We start from the raw sequence: 21330 nt of genomic DNA on the forward strand, positions 1-21330 counted from the left end.
TTATTTCGAAAAATTGATTTTATTTATTATTTGAAAAATGACTTGGAGTCGCCACTTATTTTTGTTTTATTTTTAAAGGGTAAACAAAATAAGAAAGAAAAACCCTAAGTGTGACTCCTTATTTTGGAAAAGGTGGCCTGCGAAAACCGGATCGGGTTCGGGGGTCAGATTACTTATTGGGAAGGTACGGTAAAAACCGTAGCACCCCTCTAAGTCCCTAGAAATGGGTCTCTACTAATGAGATGAAGCAATCATGACAATGGATGAGTAAATCGATGGATACCCCGAATAAATCATGCACATGTGAGAATCAGAACATGCATAAATGATGATCAGAATGGATGTAGATGCGTACCTGGGCAATGATCCTCAATGCGCTATCAAGAAGTGAGGTTAATGCACAATTAAGGAATAATTTCGAGCATGTCGTATAGCAAAATACAATCAATCATGCATGCCAATTTAATCGATCTATCAATCAATAATCAATTATAAAATCAAGTATGTAGGGCCCCCACCAAAGCCCTGTTTTATTTCGCATGAATTAATTCCATAAATTCCATTATTTGGAATTATGGAATTCGATTTCTTGCTTATTTTAAAACATCTTTAAAAACACGGAGTTGAGAAAGTTGCTTACCAGAAGGAAGAATGGCATCAAATTTTATTAAAGAACGTATTTTTGAAGCCTAAGAAAAAAAAAAGCTAAGGATGAAAAATTTGTAGATTTTAAGTCATTTTTAAAGAAAGGCTAAAATCTTGTAAATTATTTGAGAAAAAAAGATTTGAAAAATTGTTCTCAAGATCAAAGGTGATGAACTGAGGTGATGGTATCTGGACCAAGAGTGACCATTCCATGACAATGGGTGCTTGAATAATCATCAGCTCGGACAACAGTGTAGCAGGACCCTGTTCACCCCTCTGCCTATAGCCACTAAGGAGTCATTGAGAAGCACCCATTTCTCCATTGAGTTTAACACCGCTCTCTCAGTTAGAAAAGGATGGGTGATATCAATGTTTTCAATCTGATCTCAGTGCATGATGAAATACCAGGCTCTTCATCAGGTTCCTCAACAGAAGCAGGAGAGAGGTCTTGCAAAGTGTTCATCACATTTTGAAGCGAACCATTTGAATCCTCCCCAGAATTGTCCTCCTGAATGTTTTCAGTCTCAGTGACTCGCTGCACCCATTGCTCTGGAAAACTGTATCTGTCAACTGGACCATTCTCCATGGCATTCATAGGAGCCACAAAATCCCTTGCTTGGATCTCTCCACTCAGCATGTAGCTTGATACTGGCTCTGGAATAGTGTTAGAAGCATTCAACCTGGAATCAAAACTGCCCGGAGCTAGTAAAGCTACTGGATGCTGCTGAAATCCTTAATTTGGACAGCACCTGAAACCATCACAGGAACACCTCCATTCCGAGATTCCAGGGAATGTGCTGTCTTGATTTCAATGCCGGTGTAATTGAGTGGCATGATAAGTGCATGGCTTTGCATTCTGGACACCACTCTTCTTATTCAAACCCTTGCATTCTCCACATGCCAGTCTTGAGCTGAGTCCACTGACAAGCTGTTTTCAATCAAACCAAGCTGGATAACCTTCTCTTGATTACTCAATTAATACTAGAGAATACACTCCATCGACGTACATTTGAACAGTGGAGGCAAAACCCAGACCCCTTCCTTAGTTTCTCACTATTTAATGGAAATGGAACATTGAACACAAGAGTCTTCAGGTGGGCCAGTACCTGCTTCACATGGTTGATGTACCAGATTTGTGTATCCACATATCTATCAATACACGGCAGATCGAAAACATCCATCCAAACCTATTCTCACCAGTGTAGTGACGCCCCGCAAACCATTTTCGGTAGGATTCGATTTCCAAGTACCCAGTGACGACATCAATTACATCAGTACATTGAATGCACCCATATGTAAGCACCCATGATGCGTCATCACACTCCAACTGCAAGTTAAATCGAGTAAAACCTTTCATGGAAGTATCTTTAACAGCTAAATGAGATCCTGTCAAACCTTGAATTGTCTGGGATTCATCAAATGCCCTTTATTCAAAGCGTCCAACTCAGCCACAGCTTCATCAGAATCAGGCGCCACAAAAGCCAATGACCCAATTGAGTCTACTCGTGCTATGGAGGTCTTTGACAGCTTCATTGTTCTCGGATTCAATGGGAGATGTAGAGGCTGCTTTCTCTGAAGCGTAATATCAAGTTGCTGACAAGTTGCATGTCTCCTGAGGGTTGTGGCCATCAGGAAGATGCCAAGAACCAGCCAGATCAGAAAGTTAGGTGACATCTGGTGTGAGTTTAGTATCATGGACCAGCAAAAGAACTGTGACCAGAAAAGCAAGCGAGTTGGTATTAACAGGGCGAGCTGCATGAACACGCACTGCACTCCTCTCAGGGATAAATCCTGGAAATCCACTTCCATTAACTTATCTCGTGCCTGAGCTCCTTCTTTAAGCTGGTGGAAACACCATTCACAAGTGCCAATCCTTCCTTTGCCTATAGCTGAAATGGCAGGATCTATAAATTCAATATCTCCTGCACTAGCAATATTCTTGCTTGGAATCTGATATGGGTTTCTCAACAAGGAGGATGCGTCAAATAAATGGTTCCCAGATATCGTGTCAGAGGCCTGGTCTTTCCTTTCATGAGAAGAAAAACCTGGGGGTGGTGCTCTGCTGGCTGACACGTTCAAGGGCGTTTACAAGCGCACCATGGACTTTTGTGGGCAGTTCTTGGCTATAGTTGAGTGCTGCATTGGCCATCTGCTGGTAGAAGTATAGCAAAGAATGAAGCTTAGGGAAACCAAAGGATATAGCAACAAGACCTTCTTATGATGTGATTAATGAAGGAGAGTGGGGTGACTGGATTCATCCTCCTTTGAAGCGTTGAGAACACCAGAAAATCCATTCTCTGAATTTGTTTTTGCTTCAAACACATACTCGTTGTCCTCCACTTACAGGTCTGAGAGGAGAGGCACTTGGGTCTCTTCCACCTTAGCAGCCAAGGATCCCTCCTAAGTGAATCTGGAATTGAGATTTGTCAAGCAATCCTGGATGAAACACATGCAACATATGCGATCAGCCACCATGGCGCAACAATTGGCAGTAGCCTTAAAGATCACATCTGTGTCCTCAGGTGGCTTTGATTTATCAGAAGAATTGAGAACCGAAGATTTAGGCATTGAAGGGGTCATAGGTGTTAGTTGCCTAGATTGCTTAGTTGCTAATTCCTCAAGCCGTTGTGTGTTAACAGGCAGATGTGGTGTAGTGCGAGCCCGTGATGGAGCCTGTGCCAATGCTTCAGATACATTAAGACCAGTTGTAGTACTTGGAAGCCCAGATGCCGGAACAGAAACAACAATCTGTTGAACAGATAAGGATCCTATGCTATTGCTTCCAGCCATATTAAGACTAGGTGCAGTACTTGGAAACTTAAATGTTAGAGCAAGAACGATATTCTGTTGAGCAGATGAGGATCCAATGAGCAAATTCTGAACAGCCATGTTCAACCAAGGTGACGAAACCCTCCCAATATCAGGTTCAGTTCTAAGTGGAGAGATATCCTTATCAAACATAACCTGGTGGATGCCGCCTATGATACTAGCCTCAGAAACCATGCCATTGACATCGTTGTGCTTGTTGCTATTGCCATCTTTATCTCACATGTGAGAGCCCTTGAGAGAATCATTCAAAATAGGTTGTCCACCTACTGACCTGAAGGCATGAACAGGTGAATTCACACCACTAGACATCAACTCCTTCACTTTGGCCTTCTCCAAGTACTCCTAGATTCTTCTCTGAAAGGCAAATCTGATCTCAGTTTCGCGTCCAAGCGGTTCATTCCATACATCCTCAGAAACTGCGAAAGCTCCACCAGCTTTAGACTCCTGTACATACTGTTTGTCATCATTGTGCTTGATAGTAACAATCACTTTCTCAATAACCAAGTAAGCCGGGTAAAATCTTGCACCAAACTGTCTAGTCGTGCCCACATCAACACCAGCAGCTGAAACTTCCATGCATTCCTTATGGGGGGGTACGTAGTGTGAAATAGGGGTATGTAGATGATGGACATATGTTAGTAAAAATATTAGAGAGACTGGATATGGGTTGTTGACAAATGGATATGGGAGATGGTAAGAGAGAAGGTGGAGTGTTGATGACGGGTATGGAGGAGTGTAAGGTGATTAGTGGGATGAGTGGCAGAATGTAGGGACATAACGGGTATGGCAATGTGTATATGCAAGAATTGGTGATATGCATGGTATGGAATGGTAGAGGGTATGAGGACATGAGGGAAATGGGTGTGATGATGAAAATGAGTGGACAGGCAATATAGAGAGATGAGGGGAGTGGACTACAGAGATGTAGATACAGATATAGTGGTGATGAACAATAGCGGGTAGGAAGGTTGATTAGGTGTGGAGATGGGTGTGAGAAAATGGACATGATGATGGATGTGACTAGCAAATTCAACAGCTGGTAAGGTAGTCAATAAAAGATCATAATGTTCCTGTAAAGGAACCAGGACCTCTTGCACTCAAGATGCAAATAAACTTAAACTAACCGCCAACCCCGCTCCCTTTCTTTCCTCACCACCAATTGCTGCATCTTCATGAAAATCTCCCCGTGTCCATTCTACAAGTGGATCCCAGACAGATACCTCTAATAACATTAAGAGTATATCTTTATTCTTCCTCAGAACTCCAACAACTGCTTCACAATTTGCTCTGAAGGTGCCTTTCAAATCATTATTTGCAGAGGCATGAATAGCTTGCTCACTGTCGATCGATTGAGTCTCAAGAGGGGCACTAGGAGCCAACATCCTATACACCTTTGAGTTACAGTTTTGTTGAGCCATCGAAAATTTCCCCAATTCTTCCTCTAACTCACCAACAACTCGCTGAGCAACTTTTAAAGCATCATCATTAACTGCACACTTGGGCTCAGATTGCAACTTACCATCCATCCCATCAGAATCTTTGGTGGCCGTCTTCAGCTTTGACAGATTATCTGTGATTATTGAATCTTCCCCTCTGCCCGCCTCCATGCTCAACTCGCCAACATTTTTGACAAAACTAGTATCTTCAGCTCTAGAAAAAGAAGACTCAGGGTTCTCTGGTTTACTCAAGCTGTCCACTTCACAAGTCATGTTTCGCAAAACATTTGGAGGACATTCACCACATTCGCCTGTAGCTTTATGTTTCACTTTCATTTTACCCGACTCAGACGCGAACGTGTTCAGATCACTGTAAGGGCAGCTCTTAAGACAGGAAGGAGTCTCTCACTTTGACATCGAGATGAATTGGTACATCAGGATTTTTATCAGACCTCTGACTTGGATAATCAGAAGGTGAAGAACTACGCACAGGCCTTGATGTAACAGCATCCGAAGAAACTTCCATTGGACCAAGCATGTAACCCTCTGAGAATTTTGTCCTCTCCACATCATCAGTGGAATCATTGAGCTTTGAGGCATCCAAGCTCTCTTCAATATCACATTTTCCAGGAACTGAACAATCAAATGCTTCAGTGGAGACAGTCCCTTCAGGAGGTATTGAAAATTCTGTCTTAGTAGAAAAATTATCTTCACCATCTTTTCTGCATTGCCATTTTCTCTTAATGAAGAAATTTCAATAGCAGAATGTTCAGAACTTCCATTTTCCACAGCAACCACTGCAGAAACTGAAAACTCATTATCATAGTAGGTGCCATCTCTGACAACATCTGGGTTATCTGAATCACTGTTCCTTTCCTTTGTTCCAACTAAGACACAGAGCTTTTGCCCTATCCACAGTCTGAGTTTCAATACTCAACTCATCAATTTTCCCTGAAACTGGAGGTCTCCGGTTATGATCCAAATAAAATTCTTGGATCTCCATGGAAGCATCGTTTTCATTTATCTCGTCCCAAGCCTAGAAGCTGTGCCCAAATGGAGACCAATGGAGATGCTAACAAAACTCTTCTCCTTAGGAGTTCGAATGGCCTCCAAAAATAAAGAGTAAACAGCAAGGGAGCAAGCACAAAAACAGAGTATCAATTGAACCAAAGAAAACACTGACCCGAGCTCCATTTCATGCTGGAGTCAATGGGCTTATACATGGGTGGGAAAAAAAAACAGGGGGAACTAAGATCTCAAACATGTGATTGATTCAAGCATTCAAAAGATAGCCATAAAAGAATCAGATTATTCTAAAACAAATTTTCTTTGAAGAACAAAGCATGGACACATTATCACATAGTCACAGCAATTCCAAAAGATATCAATGGCAAGCAAAATATGGTTCAGTAAACGTACCTGAGGATGCTCCTTTTCTTCCCTCTGCTTTCTTTTAATTTCTCTCTGGTTTTCCTCGGTGCTCTGCCGTCTTCCTTCTCCAGCTGAAAGGCACCACCCCTCCTCTAGCCTGCTGCTCCTCAATAACAGCTCTCAACTCCTTCTTTCTCTGGTTTTTCCCCTCCTCTGCTCCCTTCCTCTTCTCAGAAAACTCCCTCTGCAGCCTCCAAAAAACCCCTCTGTATCTACCTTACAGAAAAAAATTCTTACTCCTCCTCAAAACCAAACCAAAAGCTCTTGCTTCTCCCGCTCTCTCTGGTAGCCTCTTCTCTCTCTACAAATCTCTATCCCCAAAGTCCCCCTCTCCCCAGGCTCCTCCGGAACTTTTTCTGCCAACTCTCTCACCCTCCAAAACCAAACAAAAGCTCTGCCCCCTAAAGGATCTCTGCCACCTTCCTCTTCTAGCCCCCATCTCCACTAACTCCAGCTGGCTTTTTTTTTTTTTCACTCACTCTCACATGCAGCCGGCAACATCCTCTAACCGTCTGCAGCTTTTCCCACATTCTTTGGACAGGTGTCGACCTCCAATTGGCCATCAAAAACACCACTCTGGTGCCCCAACAGCCAACCGGAGATTGACACGTGGCCACCCTAGATGGCCACACCTGTCAAAAATGGCTACACAAAAGCCAGCCCAGAATGGGGGTCTACAAATATGCCCCTCTTCGGTAGAGTTCACGAGTGTAAGGAACATGAACAATGGAGTGAAAAGAAAGTGTGAATAGTGAGTGGAATGAAGTGAACTCTACCGAAGAATCAAAGAGACCCCCATAGGGACACGAGTGAAACGCAAGTCACTCAGGCCAACAAACGAACACAAAGGCTCTGATCCTAAAAGAAAAACATATCTCAAAGCGCCTCTGGAGCTACACTAAGGATCCAGGCTCCCTCTAAAACGTCTCCAAAAGCGACTCAAAAACCAATGCTGAAGGTAAGTAACGGTCGAACCACCTTGGAGTACGGACAAGAACGCGTCTAAAGGAGACTGCCCTATGTGGACTACGTGATGAATATGCGATAAGCACAAGGCAAGGAAGTGAGGAAAACCGAGGATGAATGCAAAACCATGAAAGTGAGATGTGCAATGCCAGTGAATATGAATGCCAGGAGCTGTGACTCTGAATGACAAGACTGACTCTAAACGCTAAACTGAGAAAAATAATGGCTCTGGAAGCCAAACCAAAAAGCTAACTCTAAATGCTAAACTAGAAGGCCCATAGGTGAAGACCTACGGTGGTGATACAATGAAAAATGCCCATAGATGCCAATCCATGGTGGTGAAACTCTCAAATGCCCAAGGATGAAAATCCATGGTGGTGAAATAACTGAAATGCCCATAGATGTCCGATCTATGGTGGTGATAATCTCGAATGCCCAAGGATGAAAATCCATGGTGGTGAAATAACCGAAATGCCCATAGATAGCTGATCCATGGTGGTGAAAAACTGATCAAAGCCCATAGATGTCTGATCTATGGTGGTGAAAAACTCATCAAATCCCATAGAAGTCTGATCTATGGTGGTGAATCTGAAACAAATGCTCATAGATGAAAATCTATGATGGTGAATCTGAAACAAATGCTCATAGATGAAAATCTATGATGGTGAATAACTGATCAAGGCCCATAGATGTCCGATCTATGGTGGTGAATCTGAAGCAAATGCTCATAGATGAAAATCTATGATGGTGAAAAACTAATCAAAGCCCATAGATGTCCGATCTATGGTGGTGAATCTGAAGCAAATGCTCATAGATGAAAATCTATGATGGTGAAAAACTAATCGAAGCCCATAGATGTCTGATCCATGGTGGTGAATCTGAAACAAATGCTCATAGACGAAAATCTATGATGGTGAATATGAAACAAAGGGGATGCCCTAAACAAACTGAAAAATAGGAGGATGCCCTAAACAAACTGAAAATAGGGGGATGCCCTAAACAAGCTGACAATAGGGGGATGCCATAAGTGATAACTCGCAAAGATCGACAAATGGGTCTGACAACCATGAAATCAAAACGAGACACAGCAAACCCAAAGAGAGGGGGTATGCCCCAGTAGAAAAGCGCTAAAGGGGGTATGCCCCAGTATGATGACTCACAAAGATCAAGAAATAGATCAAGCAGTGAGAACGTACACAAAAGATCTAATGAGTTCAAGGATGGGGGTATGCCCTAGTGTGATGACCCATGAAGATCAAGAAGTAGATCGAGTAGTGAGAGAAACTGCAAAAGATCCGATGAACTCAAGGATGGGGGTATGCCCCAGTGTAGGATAGTAACTAACATAAGACACAGAATCTCACTATACAAGACACTCCGGGATATGCTCAACAATGATGCAATGAACAAGATATACATGGCCTCAATGAACAAGTGCTAAAACAAGACCAAACATCACCCAAAACTATGCTAACAAAGAAAACCCAAAATAATGGATCAAACAAATGCTGACCAAAACTCTAGATCTGAAATGTAAGCAAATCAAGACACGACGTGTCAACTATCAATATGAGCATATCATCACAAGTGCATCAACAATCTAATAGGCCCTACCATCATGGGAGATGTTGAACCTAATGTCCAAAGGCATGTGAAAACTTGACCAGAAAGCCCGAAACTGGTCTGCATCCTCCTCGGATCAAGAAAATGGGGTAAGGTCATGTAAGACGATGAAATATGTGGGCTCAAAAGACATAAGGCTCTGATAAGATGGGTGTAGGTATAATGGAGCCAAATGTAGGATGTACGGGTGTGTAACAAAGGTAAGTGAATATCCAAATCAAACTAAGTATGCTGAGAAGACTGAGCCCAGGGTCTCAATGACTCTATAATCCATCGAAAACAGCAATCACAAACAGGAGGTGGAGTCTCAATGTCAAAATCAGCAAGGTGGCTATGCCCCAGTGTGAATGCATCATCTCAAAATGGGCAAACCCTCAGTACAAGATAATCTCTGGAAAGTGTGACTAGCATAAACTGTCATCTCACAAAATCATCATCGATAAGTGGGCTATGCCCCAGTGTAAGCATCTCCAAATCAAACGTCGATGAGAGGAGTGCAACCAATCATACATCATCTGATCAAAATGAACCTCTGCTCCTCAAAGTCATCGTGGTAATGCGAAGAGAGTATCTGACCTCCTCTAAAGAAAGAGCATGTCCCAATGTGAACTAGTATCTCTAAGATCAACCGCCAATGAAAGGGTTATGCCCCAGTATAGGGCAAACCCTGAAATGAATAAACTCCGCTGCATGCTCTCATAAGTGTCCGTGTCCTGATCCAATCATCTCAAAAATACGTCAACAATGATGATAAGGCCATGCTCTCGTGATCACATCAAAGAAATCACCCATATCTGGTACTCCAATGTGAAATGAATCTAATCGCCTCCAAGGAACAACTATGCCTAAAAACCATCATGGACCAAAAGGGGGTATGCCCCTGTGTAAAGTACACCATATGAAATGCGCCAATCATGCCTCATGCTCCAATGTGAAAAAGGATATCTGATATCCTCCGAGGAATGGACATGGCTCAAAAATCTGTCACCCACTGAGAAGAGTATGCCTCGACATAATGGTCATCCAATAGAAAAACTCTCTGAGATGGCTACGCCCCAGTATAGGGTCATACCATAACTCCTGGTCCATCACAAACAGAATGCTCCCGAATCAATCTCAAGTATCGCTCACATAAGAGCTATCAAACACAATGTGTGATGTCATGGCCTCAGGGTGGTCTTAAGACTCAGGACGTAACGAAGGCTAGGGTGATAGGGTGATAGAAATGAAGGGAAACTAGGCCCAAATACCCAATGATCAAAACCCATGCCCTCATGTATAAAATGCAGCATGTATAGAAAATATCGTGAGCCATGGACCTGAAGATGCCTATTGTGAACATGGTAACAATGATGATGCAATGAAGAAAAAACCGAACTGATGACGAGATGTATAATGATGGTGCGTAGAGGGTATCAAGCCTGAAAATGAGGTCACTGAAAGAACGAAATAAGAGGTGAGATAAAAATGATGAATCAGAAGTGAAAATGAGGATGATAATAATGAAGCAAATAATACCAAAAGGAGTAATGATCGACTCAGATCAGACATGGAGTGAAGTCACATCAACTACGAACACGATGATGGAATGGACAATGACCCAGAGCTCCTAAGAGAAAGTCACTCATCTCGCTCACAAGATATACGACAAAACGAATACAAAGCCAGAGGGATCCCGGGAAGCTCACATACGAACTCCTGTCAACAAACATACTCGATCAAATGACCCTCGAATATCAATGCATACACTCAGTGATGGATGACAATACACACCTGGCTTGCTTTTTTTTTTTTTTTTTTTTTTTACGTATATATAAACTGTACATGCTCTAAACGCATACAAAGAAGACCCAAATACGGGATCAAAACGAATGAACATACTCTCAAATGTCAATGTACCATAAACTCTCTCTGATGAGGTGACCCTCTCAAGCTAAGGATCCCTAGATCAGTGTCCGTGGGATAAATAGTGGAAATGACATGACTACCCCTCATGTAATGAACTGAAGATGATCACCCCTCGGGATGAAAGAAGATGATGTGAAACGAACAGTGGATAGGATGAGGAGGATGAAATGAATAACGCGAACAGTAAGATGAGATGAAATCCAATGATGCAGTGATGAGAACAGATAATGAGAAGAATGCGCCCCTAGGTCCAAGGCTCATGAAACCCCTAAACAATGCATGCATACACTGAAGGGCCCCTATCCCGGTGTAGAAGGTGAGCAAGGCTATAAGAAAGAAAAGGCTATGATGCTCATGTGAGGCTCAAAGGGCTAGCAATGGTCTAGATGTCAATAAAGGTAATAAGGTATGAGCTAACCGAAATGAAGGCCACCCATCCTGCGACCACGATCTCAAACATCGTGCTCTCAAAGCCACAAATGATCAATACCTAAGATCGATGTCCACATGATATAACCATGTCAACCCTCTAGAATCATGCATCAAACCGTACTCCGAATGCTCCATAATAATCCCAAAGATGATCCTATCAAAGCAAAGTGAACTACGATCTCATCGGGCACGACTGCTCATCACAAACCAACTCTCATCATACAAGGTCAACCTCTGTACTCACGGCAAAATAGGTGACAGTCTCATCAAGCAATGGACCAATCCTCTCATCGTAAGCCACCCAAAGATCATAAGATAACCCTCACCATGTGAAATCAACCCTGGGCTCAAACTCCTCACACTCTACCTGGTCGGATCAGGGAGGGGATGTGCAAAGCTAGAAAAACCAAGGATGGAAAAATCATATAATGGTCTCAAAGGTGATGCTGTGCAATGCTCATAATGGATGGATGTAGGTCAAAACAAAGTCAAGGTGTGGGAAGTGAGCAAGGTACTGCTCTGATCATAAGAAGATATATCACAGTCTCGAACTCCCTAGGTCAAATCTCTGATCCTAGGATAATAGGCTCAATATCCTCCATGATAGGTCAAGCCTCAAGACCACAATGTGCAAGTGAAAAGATGCCTCAAGTCAAAAGTACAAATCATACCACAAAACGCAAGCACATGTCCATAAAGGAAACTGACATCCCATGGGATAACCGACGAGTACATCATGCAAAAACGAGTACATCATGCAAAAAGAAGAATAACAAAGACAATACTCAAGTATCGAGTTATAGTCTTTAAAAGTCAAAAGCAAAACAAGACTAAACAAGCAAAAACAAAAATAGTGACTGGTCCTGTCGTCACATCTCTGGCCATAGAAGGAATAAAATCTGAGCACCACTGTACCAAGGTAAGCCAATCATGAGTCAATCGCCCAAATCAATAAGATCACGGACTGCTGGTGAAGGGGTGTCTGCATGCATAGCCTGAGCTGAGGTAGGTACAGAAAACACATCGGACTGAGGATGCCCAAACGTCTCAGAATCAACAATGTCCTGTATGGCATGTCGTAGAGCAGTGCAACGATCAGTGTGATGTCCTACTGACTGATGGTACATACAGTATAAATCAAGCCGAAACTGCGGAGGCACAGGATCCGGAAGTGCCCTAGGAGCCAGAGGAGCCAAAAATCCCATGGCCTGGAACGTCTCAAAAGCTCTACTCAGGGGTATACTCAGATCTGAAAAGTGTCTCCGACATCGTCGATGAGGGTGAGGTCGCCCCTGAGGAACTGTAACGACCAGAGGGCCGCGAACCCGGGATGGAGGTCGTGTCGACGTAGCTAATGAAATGGATGAGGAATGCTGCTGGAGCACTGAATGTGGGCGAGGTCGTGGATGTGAGGCACCCAAAGCAACAGGTGCCGGTGAAGTCGAGTGTGGCAATGAAGGCGTCGCTACTCCTGGAACTCCTCTCGATGACGATGGATACTCTGACAGAATAAGCTCAATCCTCTCAACTCTCCGTGTCAAATCCACCATCATCCCGTAAAGAGTAGTAAGAGTAATGGGTGCGATCTCGTCCGACATGGTGAACCTCAACTGAAGAAGTCTAATCTCAATGTACTCTGAAAATATCATAACCATCATGCCATCAATCTCTGCTCGGGGACCAGTCACGACACTAAAACTGTCAAAGACTCTAAAACAAACACATGCAAGAGACAAAACAAAGCAACACACGGTGCAACACAAAATGCATGATACGAAAACAATGATAATAATAAAAAGAAGACAGAAACACATACCCAAGAAAACAACAATATCACTAAGTGAAATGAGAGTACATCATGCAAAATAATAAGACAATAAGGTCTACTCTCGAAACACAGGGTACGACTCGAATCACTAACTATAAAACAAGACTCAAATACAAAGTAAAAGAAAACAAAAACTCAAACGACCAACTAACAATGTAGTCCCAAAATACACCAACAAGGTATACAATAGCAAAGTGTCTGGTGAATATCAGTGCCCTGGGTGTCCAAAACGTGATGGTATAAGCCCGAATGAGGAGGAACTGCATGTGTGGACTAGGCTGGAAAGGAATCAGCAGTCATATCTGGACCAAGATCAGTATCTGTGGTCGATACAGGAAAGCTAACTGTACCACTGTCAATAAGATCCTGTATGGCATGACGTAGAGAAGCACAATAGTCAGTACGGTGGCCTGCCATCTGGTGAAATACACAGAACTCGTGAGCACGAAAACGCGGAGGCAAGGTACTCGGGAGTGACCTAGGGGCCAATGGTACTAAAAAACCAGTAGCTCTGAGTCGCTCAAAAGCTCTATCCAAAGGCATCCCCAAATCAGAATAAGTCCTCTGACGTCGCCGATGGGGACGAGACTGCTCATGCCGTGGGATACTAGTCTGTGGACGCTGAAACTGAAATGAAGGTCGCACTGTGACAGTATGAGGATGCACAGAAGGATACTGCTGAACTGACTGAGGATGATGACGCTGTAAAGATGGGAAATCACTCCTGGGTATCTGCAATGATCTCGCATAGGGATGATAACCAGGTCGTCGATGCTGAAAATCCGCAGAACATACGCCTCCATAGCTCTCAAATGATCCAACAACTCCTTTCCCCTCAGTATCTGGGGAAAGAGTAATATCTGACCATAATCCTCTAGATATGCCATCATCTACATCGAACAAAGCCTGAACCAATGATCTGAAATCCTGGAATGGGACCCCTGTCAAATGCCGAGCAAACCTAGGATGCAAACTCCTCAAAAACATGCTCATCTGATCTCTCTCGGTAAGTCGCTCAATCATCTCCGCGGCCTTCTCCCTCCAGCGGGAGATAAAAGAAGAAACAGACTCATCTGATCCCTGTCGAAGAAACTCAAGCTCTCTACGTGTAACGCTCATATCACCACTGAAGGAATACTGTCTCAGAAACTCCCGTGCTAAGTCCTCCCAAGTCCTCCGACGAGATGACTCTAATGAAGCGTACCATCTCTGTGTCATGCCGCTCAATGACAATGGGAACAAAGTGAGCAACTGTGCCTCATCTAGACCAATAGCTCTCATAACTGTGCTATAAAGTCTGAGATGAATACGAGGACATCCAACACCCGTATATCTCTCTATATCAGGCATCCTGAAACCGACTGGCAAAGTGGCCACTGGCACGTCGTCAGGGTCATCCCATGAAATCATCTCATCAAGATCTCTCATCTGTCTAATCCTCTGCTCGAGTCTGTCCATACGAGAACGAGGATCCTCAATAACAGTAACTGGTGTGACAATGGGTGGAATGACAGCAGCCTGATCATGCAAAACAGTAGGCAACGTCTGTGTAGCTGGCATCTGAACAGGTATAACAGGTGGGGCCACTAAATCAGATGACGTGTCCTCGAGCACTACGTGCCTACTCTGCTGAGTATCCATCCTCTAACTCAAACTGGTCAATGCCTCCTGAATCGAAACCACAGAAGCGATAAGCTAACCAATCGAAACTGACTATGAATCCGTCTATAGCAGCTCAGAGATACGAATCAACCTCTATCCCACTCAACCCAGGGCACTGAACCAAGATTGGGACTACAAATAGACTCCTACAAAAGAACCAAACAAAACGACTCAAACACGACTCATGCAACGACACGGGATGCGACGAACAATGACCAATGCATGATCCAATACAACCCAATACATGACAGGGTGTGATACACAATCCTATGGTGACAATCAGAAATCTGGATGGACGATAGAATCTCTAGAGTCACATGAGTGTCTAGTGTGAGACAACTACAAATATGACTAAAGAATTTCTATCGATGATCCAGAAAATGATCGAGGTGTGAAGAACAACACTATCACGAGATCGATACTCAATCTAGACCAAAATATCCTTGATTCAACCTTCAACTCGAGCTCCATAAGGGAAGAAAATGATAAGGTGATCAAGGCGAATCTCTCGAAAAATGTGTGAATATGAAAATGTGCCTTTCACCTTTCCGTAATGAAAATATGAGCATCGAGTCAAAAATTGAACCAAGGATCAAACAAATGATGAGGTACCGAGCCTGTGATAGGTGTACAGTGTAAAAAGATGATCAATGAACATATCCCAAAGTATCGAGTGAGTGTCAACAAAGTGGAAAGATGTGCCGAGCCAAGAAAGAAAAACGAAAACCCTAAGGAAAAAACATGCTAAACTCCTCGAGTGAAAAACACAAACTAAGGCGACAAGACGAAAGGTGATCCAACCGTACTCAAACTCATACCGATCTCCGAGCACTCTCAACTGGAGACTAAAAGGAGGGAGTGTCGAATCCAAAGTGTAACCACAGAGGTTCTGAAGGCCCTCAGATGCACCCACGTGTAAGGAGGGAGTCCTGATCGAAGGATCTACGGCTCAACCTACAAGGTGAAGGTGGCTCTAAATGGATATGGGTGGACTTAAAAAGATCCCTAGCAGAAGCGATCGTACCCTCCGGCGGTACGCAACCCTCTGCACGCCTCCGAAGAGACGGGGCGCTTCCATGCAAGGTGGTCATCACCTCCACACATGCACTACCTCGACATCCCAGGGGTTTCCTATGGTGAAATCTCTCAAACTCTCAACGCTCAATAGTCAACTAGAGTGCACAGTGAGCGGTGTGGGTGCATCCGAAAACCCTATGAATCTAGAGCAGAAAAGGAAACACACTGGTCGCACAACTATCCATGAAACCTAGCTCGGGGCTATACAGGTCTTCAATGATCGGACTCCAATCAGCATCGATATGTCGGTCTCCTCCAGAACGCTCCCGTACATCGATATAGCCCGTCGCTAGACCCTACTCCTAAACTCTGGCTCGGTCAGAGAACAATCACACAGAAGGCCTCACACTTGCAAAAGTGAGAACCAAAATGAAGGAAATGACCGAGACCAAGAGATTTGGAGGTAAGGGGATAGATGTGCGGCCCACACGGACAAGCAACATGCAATCACACAAAGGAAGGGTAGTCATGCACCATACGGTCAAGCAGAGTACAGGTATATCACTCAAGCATGCATATAAGCTATGAGAATCAGGATGAATAGTGATAAGAACACCATGCTCAAAGACGATCAAGATGATATATAAGCCAGAGAATCGACATGTCAAATCAAACCAACAATGAATCCATACACGCAAGGCGATCAGAATAATCATGGCAAATATCAGAATCACTATACTAAGTGAAATAAGATAGGCAATCAATACAATCAGCATGTCAATATCTCCAACAAATATGGCTATGAAGCACAGAGAAAATAGCTATCTCGGGATCCTCAATCAAGAAGAATCAATCATCATAACCGGCACGTCAAATATCTCAAACAAATAAATCAATCAAGCATGAAGAAACTGACTATATCAGAATCCCTAATCAAAATAATCGACCAATACGATCAACATGTCAATGTCCCAAGTGAAAACTCGGGAACTCTCAATGTGCAATCAAGAGATGAGTACCCACTGATCGACTCACCAAACGCCACATTTGCTTCACTTTAAGTTCAAGCTTGACCCTCTAAATTATCCCCAGTGGAGTCGCCATTTTGTGGACCCCGCATTTCGGCTCAATGCGTTTCCCACTCGATGGCGAGCTCGATTTTTATTTCGAAAAATTGATTTTATTTATTATTTGAAAAATGACTTGGAGTCGCCACTTATTTTTGTTTTATTTTTAAAGGGTAAACAAAATAAGAAAGAAAAACCCTAAGTGTGACTCCTTATTTTGGAAAAGGTGGCCTGCGAAAACCGGATCGGGTTCGGGGGTCAGATTACTTATTGGGAAGGTACGGTAAAAACCGTAGCACCCCTCTAAGTCCCTAGAAATGGGTCTCTACTAATGAGATGAAGCAATCATGACAATGGATGAGTAAATCGATGGATACCCCGAATAAATCATGCACATGTGAGAATCAGAACATGCATAAATGATGATCAGAATGGATGTAGATGCGTACCTGGGCAATGATCCTCAATGCGCTATCAAGAAGTGAGGTTAATGCACAATTAAGGAATAATTTCGAGCATGTCGTATAGCAAAATACAATCAATCATGCATGCCAATTTAATCGATCTATCAATCAATAAATCAATTATAAAATCAAGTATGTAGGGCCCCCACCAAAGCCCTGTTTTATTTCGCATGAATTAATTCCATAAATTCCATTATTTGGAATTATGGAATTCGATTTCTTGCTTATTTTAAAACATCTTTAAAAACACGGAGTTGAGAAAGTTGCTTACCAGAAGGAAGAATGGCATCAAATTTTATTAAAGAACGTATTTTTGAAGCCTAAGAAAAAAAAAAGCTAAGGATGAAAAATTTGTAGATTTTAAGTCATTTTTAAAGAAAGGCTAAAATCTTGTAAATTATTTGAGAAAAAAAGATTTGAAAAATTGTTCTCAAGATCAAAGGTGATGAACTGAGGTGATGGTATCTGGACCAAGAGTGACCATTCCATGACAATGGGTGCTTGAATAATCATCAGCTCGGACAACAGTGTAGCAGGACCCTGTTCACCCCTCTGCCTATAGCCACTAAGGAGTCATTGAGAAGCACCCATTTCTCCATTGAGTTTAACACCGCTCTCTCAGTTAGAAAAGGATGGGTGATATCAATGTTTTCAATCTGATCTCAGTGCATGATGAAATACCAGGCTCTTCATCAGGTTCCTCAACAGAAGCAGGAGAGAGGTCTTGCAAAGTGTTCATCACATTTTGAAGCGAACCATTTGAATCCTCCCCAGAATTGTCCTCCTGAATGTTTTCAGTCTCAGTGACTCGCTGCACCCATTGCTCTGGAAAACTGTATCTGTCAACTGGACCATTCTCCATGCATTCATAGGAGCCACAAAATCCCTTGCTTGGATCTCTCCACTCAGCATGTAGCTTGATACTGGCTCTGGAATAGTGTTAGAAGCATTCAACCTGGAATCAAAACTGCCCGGAGCTAGTAAAGCTACTGGATGCTGCTGAAATCCTTAATTTGGACAGCACCTGAAACCATCACAGGAACACCTCCATTCCGAGATTCCAGGGAATGTGCTGTCTTGATTTCAATGCCGGTGTAATTGAGTGGCATGATAAGTGCATGGCTTTGCATTCTGGACACCACTCTTCTTATTCAAACCCTTGCATTCTCCACATGCCAGTCTTGAGCTGAGTCCACTGACAAGCTGTTTTCAATCAAACCAAGCTGGATAACCTTCTCTTGATTACTCAATTAATACTAGAGAATACACTCCATCGACGTACATTTGAACAGTGGAGGCAAAACCCAGACCCCTTCCTTAGTTCTCACTATTTAATGGAAATGGAACATTGAACACAAGAGTCTTCAGGTGGGCCAGTACCTGCTTCACATGGTTGATGTACCAGATTTGTGTATCCACATATCTATCAATACACGGCAGATCGAAAACATCCATCCAAACCTATTCTCACCAGTGTAGTGACGCCCCGCAAACCATTTTCGGTAGGATTCGATTTCCAAGTACCCAGTGACGACATCAATTACATCAGTACATTGAATGCACCCATATGTAAGCACCCATGATGCGTCATCACACTCCAACTGCAAGTTAAATCGAGTAAAACCTTTCATGGAAGTATCTTTAACAGCTAAATGAGATCCTGTCAAACCTTGAATTGTCTGGGATTCATCAAATGCCCTTTATTCAAAGCGTCCAACTCAGCCACAGCTTCATCAGAATCAGGCGCCACAAAAGCCAATGACCCAATTGAGTCTACTCGTGCTATGGAGGTCTTTGACAGCTTCATGTTCTCGGATTCAATGGGAGATGTAGAGGCTGCTTTCTCTGAAGCGTAATATCAAGTTGCTGACAAGTTGNTGCCCCAACAGCCAACCGGAGATTGACACGTGGCCACCCTAGATGGCCACACCTGTCAAAAATGGCTACACAAAAGCCAGCCCAGAATGGGGGTCTACAGTATGTATGACATAATCTGTTGAATCCCATTTTTATTTTTATGTGTGTATCAAAATTGATACTATAAGGTGATTGATACTAAAAAAATTTAGGATACAAAATTGGTATCCATCGAAAATACAATCTGAATCATTGAAAATGTACAATAAAATCTAAACCTATATATGACTAATATGAGAATGTATATTATTCGTCATAATTGCTTATAATTGATAGAATTATTGATTTTCTTAATTAAGAGGTCGAATTTGATTATAATACATTGATATCTAAAGTGCATGCGTGACATAATCTGATTAATCCAAATTTTCTGCATGTATTGAAATCAATACCATAAGGTGATGAATACTGAAAAATTTTATGATTCAAAATTGGTATCAATTGAAAATACAATCAAAATCATCGAAGATGTAGAATAAAATCTAAATCTCGTGATAAGATACAACAATATGTGACCAAACGAGGATGTATATTAATTCTCATAATTACCCATAATAGGTAGAATTATTGATTTTTTTAATTAATATGATGAGTTAGGCCTTCTTATGAATTATATAATAAGTACCAAACACAAGTACGGCTGGTTCTACTCATGAATGTACTATGCCTAATAATTGACAAATTCATTGAATTTTATTTGACTAATAAATGTGGCCAATTGGGCTATAATAACGCCTAAACCACCCTATCCTCTCTCTAAACAAATGTCACTACCTCATATATCATTGTGAATAATTTTATCAATTATTGATGTTTTGAATTAAAGAGAGTATTCATATTTAATTATTAATTATTATTTTTGAAATATTAGAAGATATTATAATATCAATATTCATTAAAAAAAAAAAAAACTACAATTGGTGTTTTGTAATTTGTTTGTTAAAAAATTTGCATTTTTTAAAAATATTTATGCCTTTTTTGTAAAAAAAAAAAAGAAGTTATTTATTAAAATGAAAAAATATATATATATAAATATATTTTAAAACTTAGAGGTGAGATTTTTTTAAAGATATTATGAAGTTTGGCTTGAAGATTATTATAATTTTTCTTTGAATCGAATGTATAAGTCTTGCACTCTGTAATTTCTTTTTATAAAAAATAAAAAATAAATGAACTTTTTTTGTCACACATAATGTTTATTTTTTACATTTTTTTAAGGAAAATTGACAAAAAAAAAAAAAAAAACACGGGTGCCAAATAAAGTAATGATAAATTATTTAAATGAAAATATTATTTAAGGAATGAAAAGTTGAATCCTTTTACTTATTATTTTTTTTCAAAAAAAGGCACAAGTTTTTAATTTTTGAATAGTAATATTTTAAAAAATGAATAAGAATAGTTTAAAACAATAATTAGAAAAATAATTTTAAAAAAAAAGTATATTAAGAAAAATAAATAATATTTTCTTTTTGGAAAACAAGAGTTTAATATATTATTCATATTACTTACATGCCAAATTGATTTTATTTAGACAAATAATTGTGAATTTATTTATTTTTATATAAAAAAAGGAAATTAGAAATCATTAATCAAAATCCAATTTAGACAAATTGTTAAATCATTATGAAAAGGCAAATGTAATTTGTGACCATTCAATTAATTAATGTTAATTGACATTTATTAAGTCCCTAGTTTTGACCGTTACAGCCGTGGCGGTTGACACTTGACACGTTGGTTTTTTAATTTCTTTATGCGGACCCAACACGCTCCTCCTTTTTTACCAAAAAGAAAAAAAAGGAAAAGAAAAAATTAACCCTTAAATCCCGATAATGCCCTTGTGGACCATACCATGTACAGTTCCGGAACTTCAGGCTTAGTCCACCAATCAGCGATTATTTACATTCCACCCACGTGGCCAGCCTTTGAAAATCTCCGTTGTTGAGAGGTAAATAAGGTGGCCAGGTTGGGGTGATTTCGTAAATTGAAAATTTTCAAAATCTTCACGCCTCGAGGGTTTCAATTCCCTTGGAGTATATATACACGTTGCGTATTGTGATAGGCTGGGCAGCAGAAAAGTTGTCAGAGTATTTTTATAACAATTGAGG

The 21330-nt window shown here is 41.4% G+C and overlaps 1 protein-coding gene across 1 annotated transcript; it reads right to left on the reverse strand.

Moving 5' to 3' along the window:
* Positions 1-13371: 13371 nt before the first annotated feature.
* On the reverse strand, positions 13372-14739 carry LOC117918240. The gene has a single exon (XM_034834746.1). The coding sequence runs from the start codon at positions 14737-14739 to the stop codon at positions 13372-13374; it is 1368 nt and encodes a 455-aa protein (XP_034690637.1).
* Between the last annotated feature and the right edge of the window lie 6591 nt (positions 14740-21330).

This window comes from Vitis riparia, chromosome 7 (assembly GCF_004353265.1).
Source record: "Vitis riparia cultivar Riparia Gloire de Montpellier isolate 1030 chromosome 7, EGFV_Vit.rip_1.0, whole genome shotgun sequence".
In the NCBI taxonomy this organism is placed as follows: Eukaryota; Viridiplantae; Streptophyta; class Magnoliopsida; order Vitales; family Vitaceae; genus Vitis; species Vitis riparia.